The sequence below is a fragment of the Alosa pseudoharengus genome, unplaced genomic scaffold (genome assembly GCF_046254945.1).
Source record: "Alosa pseudoharengus isolate Yale_2024_CS ecotype anadromous, Long Island Sound unplaced genomic scaffold, YU_APseudo_1.1 YU_APseudo_1.1_scf_17, whole genome shotgun sequence".
Taxonomy (NCBI): domain Eukaryota; kingdom Metazoa; phylum Chordata; class Actinopteri; order Clupeiformes; family Clupeidae; genus Alosa; species Alosa pseudoharengus.
Window position 1 is genome coordinate 21,233,976 of NW_027468640.1, and position 10,000 is coordinate 21,243,975.

The 10,000-nt window shown below is 44.3% G+C and overlaps 1 protein-coding gene across 1 annotated transcript in view; it reads right to left on the minus strand.

Annotated features, from left to right (window-relative positions):
• pacs1 (phosphofurin acidic cluster sorting protein 1) overlaps nucleotides 1-10,000 on the minus strand; it is a 37,743-nt gene that overhangs the window by 23,740 nt on the left and 4,003 nt on the right. The window contains exons 2-4 of the mRNA XM_076288909.1: nucleotides 3,846-3,933; nucleotides 2,046-2,135; nucleotides 1,305-1,430 (exon numbers count right to left, since the gene is read on the minus strand). Of these exons, the coding sequence (XP_076145024.1) occupies nucleotides 1,305-1,430; nucleotides 2,046-2,135; nucleotides 3,846-3,933 (304 nt within the window). The remainder of the gene's footprint in view (nucleotides 1-1,304; nucleotides 1,431-2,045; nucleotides 2,136-3,845; nucleotides 3,934-10,000) is intronic.

Genomic DNA, 10,000 nt, shown 5'->3' on the forward strand with positions numbered 1-10,000 from the left:
GAGAAGAAGAGAAACAAAAGATAAAGAGGAATGAAATGGATAGAAGGAGGGAGAGAGACAGAAAGATGAGAGAGGAAGAAGAGAGAGGGAGTGAGAGATAAAGAATGCAGGGGATGAAATATGAAATTTTAAAAACGCAGTTCACTCCTCATTCCTCTTGAAGCGATGAATGAAAATGACTGCCTTACAACTCCCATGCAAGAGACAAACAGCACATCAACGCTCCACACAGAAAATATGACGGCTCAGATGCTGTGAGAAGCCTCATTAATAACAAAGAATGAAGCACAATAGCATACTGCCTCAGAGCCTTCCGGAAAATATTTCACACTTCTCCTACATATTTCAACAAACACACAAACACATTTCTCTCGCCACTTCTGCAAAACAACTTTGTTGTTGGTGTTGGTGTGTGTCTTGGGGTGTGTGTGTGTGTTTGTTTATGTGTGTGTGTGTGTGTGTGTGTGTAAGTGAGTGAGTGAGTGAGAAGGAAGTGAAACAAAGAGAGAGGCAATGATGAGGCATTTTTCATTTGATTCATTTGAGTGAATAACTGGATTTGTTTTCCAGCTACGGTTTCATTACAGTTATCTAGAACAAATTGTCCTCCCGTTGCTGAATGGCATATCTGCAAACCCTGGGCAAATGTGTACAGACGGAGAAAAGGAGGGGAAACATGAGAGAAGGAAAGATAGAAAGAGACAGACACAGACAGAGAGAGAGAGAGAGAGAGAGAGAGAGAGAAAGAGAGAGAGAGAGAAAGATGAAAACTAAGACTGAAAATAATAGCCTGGAAGCAAGAGGCAGTCATGCTTTTTAGCTGTACTAACAGAATTATAACAACTCTGTGCTTCTGAGAAAATGCAGAAATTCCAGATTTAAATTGAATTCTTAAATAATGTGATCCAATAGCCAACAGTACATTCCTATTCTTAGTGCTTTTTCGATCCATTTTCTAGCGAGACTGGCAAAGGAAACATTTTCTTATGAGGATGATAATGATGATGATGATGATGATGGCAATGGAGGAAGGTGAAGATGTAGACAATGAGAATGAAGAGTGATCTTTGCATCTGACAGTATGCAGCATGAATGCCAAGCTACTTTGATTCTCCTACATAAATGCATGTCGATGCTCCAAACCTATTAGGAAGAATAAACAGGCAGACCAATAGATATGTACAGAGGTACACAATCACACACAAACACACACACACACACACACACACACACACACACACACACACACACACACACACACAAACACACACACACGTCATGTGTACAGAGTGAGTATGACAGACCTCGGCCATGTTGATGAGGCCCAGTGCTAATGTCTTGTAGCCCAGGATGGTGCGGTTCTTGTATCGCTTGCGGCGCTGCAGCATGATCTGCAGCTTGTTAGCGTCGCGCTTCAGGAAGTGGGGGTACTGCAGGGGGAGACACACAGTCAAACCATTAGCAAGATAGCTAGATAGCAAGATCACCTCATTACAAATGACAGGATGAGCGTGTTAGCATGCTAACACATCACGCCATTAGAGCACATTTGGTGAGCGTGCTTCCATGCCAACACACAAGATGAGTGTCCAGAGAACACACAGTGTCGGACATCAGACTCATTATTATTTGCTATTTGCCATTTTTGTCATGTCCCTGTATGATACACAGCAGTTCACAATTACCTACAATGAAGGACTCCTCTATACAATCCATGCGCATTAATATTATCATATTTGTGCCTTCCTGTTTTTATGTGTAAAGCCATATTTGAACCTCTGTGCGTTTATATGTGTGCGGGCATGTGTGAATATGTTTGTGAGTAGTGCAGAGGTAGAGGTGGAGTGGAGTATGTAGATGTCAGGGGACATGCTGTCATGGATCAGTCAATAGTGTAGCATGTGTGAAAATGTGTGTGGAGGCTCAGCGCGGGAAGGAAGGAGAGCTGGAGGTCATCCATGTAATGAGGTGTAAAGTAGATGTGCGAGTGAGGGAGAGGGAGTGTGTGTGTGTGTGTGTGTGTGTGTGTGTGTGTGTGTGTGTACCTGCAAAGAGAAAGTGAGCTGCAGGTCTGTCTCGGTAAGCCCAGCCGAAGACAGCAGGATCTCATTGGAGCGTAAAATGCGTTTCGATCCCTGAGAGAGAGAGAGAAAGACAAGAAAGAGAGAGAAGGAACGACAGAAACAAAGAGGAGGAAGATAATTTAGCTGTAAGTCATTTGTAAAAATCATGCCTCACCTATTAATTATTCACACTATGAGACAATCTGAAAATGAAAACACATTAACTAGAAGAACATTTAGCTTTTATAGTGGCATATTAAAAATGCATTTCTGTTTTCATTTAAGTGACATTACTATTTAAATGTTAGTGCTGTAAGTAATATAAATGGAACATCGTTACATGTTGCCTGTTTGGTCTGTCGATCAGCTTAGTCCAGCAGACCGCAGCGATAGAAGTCACCTGACTAGTGTTGCATCCTGACTGAATTGCATTATCCTTATGGGTTAAATATAGAGCTGGGTTTCTGTCAGTGGAATGGCGAGATACTGTTGCCTCTTTAGAACGAAGATGAGCAGAATAGGCAAACTTGGGCAAAGCGCGTGCCCATTCAAGATACATTTATATTTATTAATTTATTAGACGCTTTTATCCAAAGCTACTTATAAAAATGAGAAGTAACATTCAAGCTACACAAGGTGGTGCAGGACAAGAGGAACAGGACAAAAAAACAGTTATTGAAGGAAAAGTGTGTGGACTCTTTCATCGAGAATATGGGAACTGAAAATAGTCTGTATGTTTGGTAGAGTTGGTCTGGATAGACCCAGATAGTTATGGAATGAAGGAGAGATGGAGAGAATACAGAAATGATTGTGTCATGGCCTTTAGAATGAAAGAAAGATGAACTGAGAGGGAGAGGTGGGCAGACTTTCGGAATCGTCCAGAATCACATATGGGGAAATCCCCGTCACCATCTTGGTGAGTATTGTAAAGGGCATGGAGTGTGAGCTCCTGACACACGCACGCACGCACAGAGAGAATAACATGCAGACAGACAGAGACAGAGATAGAGAGACAGTGTGTGTGTATGTGTGTGTGTATGTGTGTGTTTGTGTGTGTGTGTGTTAGCGTTAGTGTATGTGAAGAGAAGGCTGTAGGCTCTGGGGATTGAAAGGAAATAAAAAGTTAAAGTGTGATTCCTGTTGACATGCCAACGCCTCCAACTGCTTTGACATGACACACTTATCCTCTCAAGAGTCCTCTCTCACACACACACACACACACACACACACACACACAAACACACACACACACACACACACACACACACAGAAGTAAAATATACGTTGAGGGTGGTGAGAGGGGGAAAAGCAGAAGAGCAAGTCAAGGCAGAGGACTAAGGGTGCATTCTCACTGGGTCCCGGCCGGATATAACTGGATGGGTACCCGAGTGTGATTACTCCCCCCCTAGTCCTGATCCAGCTGCTCTCTGTTCACACTGCATTTTTGTTTGTGGACCTGGGTCTGTTTATGTCATAAACACTAGCTTCTTTTTACCAATATCGCTTGGCAACATCGAGAGAGAGGGAGAGAGAGAGTGTGTGTGTGTGTGTGTGTGTGTGTGTGTGTGTGTGTGTGTGTGTGTGTATGTGTTTGTGTGTGAGTGAGTGAGTGTGTGTATAGTGGAGAAATTGTACAGAAAAAAGAGAAGTGACAGGGAGGAAGAGAAGAGAAAGGAAGGAAGAAACAGACGGAGAGACAGAAACAGAGAAAGGGATAGAGAGAGATAGAGGAAGTGATGGAGAGAGAGAGACAGAGAAAGAGTGTGTGACGTCTGTCTGTACCTGGAGTTTGACAGCGATGACCACAGACGTCAGGTCCTTGTCCAACTCCTTCAGCATCACCAGCTTCTTCAGAGTCAGGTTGAACAACCTGTTCACAGACAGACAGACAGACACACACACACACACACATATATGTTATTAGTCAAATTCATATAAAGCTCCTTCGAAGATTAAAAGGACATACCTCTCAAATTATACAGGCAATATCTTTCAACAGAGGATTATTAATCATCAAAATGACAAACAGTTCTGCATATATGAACCAGCCATTACCTCCTACACTAAAATGAGTCGTAGTTTGCATTTGATAAACGTTTGTTTAGTGAATTCTTCTATTGGCTATAGAAGCTAACGAACACATACAGTCATCACACCAACACTTTCAATAAAAAAAAGACTAAATTAAAAGACTAAAAAATTGCTAAATGTGTGTGTTTTCTTCATGTGTGACTATGGTAAATGAAAAACAATCATTAATAATTATTGCAACAGTTATCTAAGTCCTCCACTGATTGCTTTCTGAGAGGCACCCAATTATACAGTGTTCCAAATTATTATGCAAATTGGATTTAAGTGTCCTAAACATTAGTTTTTTTGTTTTTCAATTAAACGTATGGATGGTATTGTGTCTCAGGGCTCTTTGGATCATTAATGTTCCACATTATTAAGCAAGCCACAGGTTTCAAGCAATATGGGAAAGAAAAAGGATCTCTCCTGCTGAAAAGCGTGAAATTGTGCAGTGTTGCTAAGTCCGCTTATTATAAGCGACTTTGGGCTTGATTTTTTGTGAAGTCGCTAGAAAGTAGTTGTAGTAGTCGCGGATGGGCGTGTTTTTCGGTGCAGTCGCTTCTTTTGGGCTTGCTTCATATCTGCTGTTTCCAACAGTTTTGTTTACGGATGAGTGCCGTGCAACCCTAGATGGTCCAGATGGATAGAGTAATAGAGTAATGGATGGTTGGTCAATGGCCACCATGTCCCAACAAGGCTGGGACGTCAGCAAGGCGGAGTCATGTTTTGGGCGGGAATCATTGGGAGAGAGCTCGTAGGCCCCTTTACCCAGATTGCAAAATCAGATTGGCAGATAGCGGGCTGCTGGTGGTACATGTATTCCGTTGGTGGCGTGCCACTTGTGGTCCGCCGTTGGACCACCATCTCTTTAAATTTAACTTGTCATGAATATTAAGAAAAGTTAATAAAATGATATATGGAGTATACCTGAACAAATTAAAAAGATTTTAGACCAATAGTGGCTAAATATTGGGCAATTTGTCTGCAACCCGCCAGCAGACCGCCAGAGAACCGATGAGCAAAATGCCAGCAGACCGCCAGCTATGCCCCCAATGGACCGACAGTGGTCCACCAGCCTCTTGCTATCTGGGTAGGGTCCCTGACGGTGTGAAAATGACCTCGGCAAAGTATGTAGAGTTTCTGACTGACCACTTTCTTCCGTGGTACAAAAAGAAGTACCGTGCCTTCTGTAGCAAAATCATCTTTATGGATGACAATGCACCATCTCATGCTGCAAAGAATACCTCTGGGTCATTGGCTGCTATGGACATAAAAGGAGAGAAACTCATGGTGTGGCCCCCATCTTCCCCTGACCTCAACCCTATTGAGAACCTTTGGACCATCATCAAGCAAAAGATCTATGAGGGTGGGAGGCAGTTCACATCCAAGCAGCAGCTCTGGAAGGCTATTCTGACATCCTGCAAAGACATTAAAGCAGAATCTCTCCAAGAACTCACAAGTTCAATGGATGCAAGAATTGTGAAGGTGATATCAATGAAGGGGTCCTATGTTATTGTACATGTTACATGTAACTTGGCCTGTTAAGATGTTTTTGATTGAAATTACTTTTGATTTCATTTATGTGACCTCCTAAAGCTGCAAATTCAACAAATGACCATTATTAGTTCTTTACAACCTATCAAATGTCTTGAAACTCTGTTATGCATAATAATTTGGAACAGTGCATTTTGAGTTTTTTATTTTTGAAAAAAAAAACTGTTTTAATGTTTGTTCAATAAAATTTGAATTAACGGTTGATGACTTGAAAATTATACTGACTGTCATTTGCAGCAACTATTTAGGAAAATGTTGTAAGAAATTTCTAGCCTTAAAACATTTCCATATATGTGTGTGCCGTATATGTTACTAGAGTGTCCTTTTTAACTGTCTGAGTGGACAGAAATTGGGTTGATGAAAGATGTTTTGCATCAGTGGCATTTTCCTCAAGGTGATTGGGCCTAAGTGCTTGTTTGTTGAGATAGAAGAGGCCCCGAGTTGGCGTCGTCATCTCCTTCTAGGGGGACTGACGCCTTTGTGTGTGTTAGGTCGGCCTTTGGGTAAATGTCACTGATGTCGGTTGTAAGGGGGTTACATCCTTGTATACAATGTTGTGCAGAACAGGTGATGTGCTCATCTTGATGGAGGTGTAATCTGTATGATTGTTCTAGAAGATGTGTGTCTTGTGCGGAGCCTCAGACTGCGTCTGGTAGCAACACGATGTAGGTCTCCAGTGCCATGAATAAAGCTCTCTGAGATTTCTGACTTGACCAATGACCGGCTGAGACTTTGTTCAACTGATTGTTAAAACCCTAGACCAATAAAAATCTGAGAAAAATGTATTTTGCATAATAATTTGGAACGCAGTGTAATGATTATTCAGTATAATTGTTAATGTGAATGACCATTTGGTTCCTTTCTTGATTATATTAGCTTGATTGGATGGTTTGTTTTGTGTATATCATTGCTTATTGAATTTCGTTGTTTCTATTTGTTTGTTTGTCTCTGTGAATAGAGGCTGCACAGTGAGTAGTAGGCAACTGGGATCGATCAAAGCAGTGTTCCTGACTTCAGCTGACGTCAGTCGGAGACCTCTGCTCAAGAGGCACGCATGCACCCACGCACCCACACACACACACACACACACACACACACATACACACACACACACACAATCACATGCGTGTGTGCATGCATACACACACTTTTACTCAGCTGTTGTTATTTTCTTTGCATCACTGAACAGCTTCATACAATATATACACATCCCCGACCTCACACACACCCACACACAATATATACACATCCCTGACATCACACATACCCTCACACACACACAAACACCATCTTCACACACTCACACTGACAATAAAATACCTTTAAAATGCTTACACAGTACACACATAAGAGGACGCTAGCAAGAGTGCACATGTTCACCCACCCACACATCCACCCACCCAACCCCCCACATCTCACACACACACACACACACACACACACACACACAGACACCCACACACCCCCCCACACACACACACACACACACCACTGTTCCAGGTGGTGTGAAATGTCAGAGGGCCACGTGTGAACCCAGGAGAAGGTCACAATCACTCACTCAATAATTCACCACATGTCCACTCCACTCCTCACAGAGAGATGGACACAAAGAGGAAAGGGGAGGGCAAGAGAGGCAGAGACAGAGAGTGAGAGAGAAGTCGCACCAGTACCTAACCCCCCCCCCCCCCCCACACACACACACACACACACACACACACACACACCACCACCACACACAGATCAAATACTTGTGTTACACAAGCCCATATCCTCCCATCTGCACATAACATACAGTGGTCAGCGTTCTTATGTTGATCAATGCATAATGAAAGCATATGTACATATGTACACCTCCCTCACACACACGTGTACACACACACACACAAACGCGCACACATACCTGTGATGAATTGGGGTACGAGCTGCTGTGTGTTGTGCAAGGTGCAAGAGTGAATAGGCGCAAGTCCACAGGCAATAATGCACATGACTGCAGCTCACACACTGGCACTAACAACCCACATCAAAGAGCTTAAAAGACTCCTCTGGACCACATCACACGGGGCCCTTTCGTCCATTAACGCTCAGACACACACACAGACACACACACACACACACACACACACACACACACACACGCAGACACATACACACGCACAGATACATACACACACACACACGCGCACACGCACGCGTACAGATACACACAGAGCAAGCATGTTAAGAGCAGCTTTACTGAGGCGTGTGCATGTATCACCTTGTGACTTCATTTTAAAAAGTTAATGCCTCTATAATTTCAGATACAAACGGCTTCTTCTATAAAGTTGGACAGTGCCCATGTAGCACATTTTTATGGATGAATAAAAACATCCTTTTGACGTTACCTTCATCATTAATATTTAGCCCATCAGCTACAATAACTACGTTCACAAAGTGACTACTGCGGAATACATTGTAATTAATAATGGATTAGTCTACAGAAGAGCATTTTACAACAGACAAAACTGGTTACCTCAGGCCCTCTGTTACTGACTAAGAATGAATAATGACTCAGGTTATGTCGCCAGGGAATGGATGGTCTCACTCACACACACACACACACACACACACACACACACTCTCTCTCTCACACACACTCTCTCACACATACACACACACACACACACACACGACAAGATGGTCTCAGCATCATCAGTGTGATCTCACATCTCCCCGTCCCTGAGGTCCTTCTAAAGCAATTACTCAGCATACAGCTAGCCATAACCCCCACCACAACCACCACCACCACCACCACCCCACTTCCAAACTGACCATCACCACAGACGAGCTGTCACCTCCTGGGGCTCATAAACGACTCTAGCCCCCGGCTTCGCTGCGGGCCTGCAGGGTGTGTGGGGAGAGCAGTGGAGGAAAGAGGGCCAGAGGCAGTCCATCACCCCCAGAGTGTGGCCGCTCTCTCAGGCAGAGATGTCACAGCAGGAACACTTAGCTGGTGCTTATAAATCAACACACATACCCACAAAAGCACACGAACACACACACACACACACACACACTATTCCTTTTTTAAGCACTCCCCCTCATCCGTACAGATAAAAAAACGATCTCTCATTACCACACATTCAAACAAAGTTGCACACACACACAGCATCTCGTTTTAAAAATAGCTGCAGGTAACACACACACACACACACACACACACACACACAAATAGGCATAAACAAAAGCAAATGTGTGTGTGTGTTTGTTTATTGTTGGGCGGGAGCAGATGGCTGTTTATGCTGCTGATAACGTCCCGTAATGCTGAGGGACGTGACCTCTGAACCCCACCCCTTTGGAACAGATGCCCGCCTGTCAAACAAATCACAGCTCCAAACAGCCTGAGGGTAGAGCCTGAGCACACACACACAGCCCCGCAACACACACATGCAGCACACACACACACACACACAGCCCCGCAACACACACATGCAGCACACACACACACACACAGCCCCGCAACACACACATGCAACACACACACACACACACAGCCCCGCAACACACACATGCAACACACACACACACACACACACACAGCCCCGCAACACACACATGCAACACACACACACACACACACACAGCTCCGCAACACACACATGCAACACACACACACACACACACAGCCCCGCAACACACACACACACACACAGCCCCGCAACACACACATGCAACACACACACACACACACACACACACAAACACACACACACACAGCCCCGCAACACACACACACACACACACACACACACACACAGCCCCGCAACACACACATGCAACACACACACACACACACAGCCCCGCAACACACACATGCAACACACACACACACACACAGCCCCGCAACACACACATGCAACACACACACACACACACACACAAACACACACACACACAGCCCCGCAACACACACACACACACACACACACACACACACACACACACACACAGCCCGCAACACACACATGCAACACACACACACACACACAGCCCCGCAACAAACACATGCAACACACACACACACACACACACAGCCCCGCAACACACACATGCAACACACACACACACACACACAAACAGAGGGACAGACAGACACACTCAAACACAGACAGACGCCCTCATGAACAGACCTCACTATCCTTCACACCCTTATTTGTGAAATCCCCTCAGTCTGCCGCCAAATAACACACACACACACACACACACACACACACACACACACACACACACACACACACACACACACACACACACACACACACACACACACACACCAA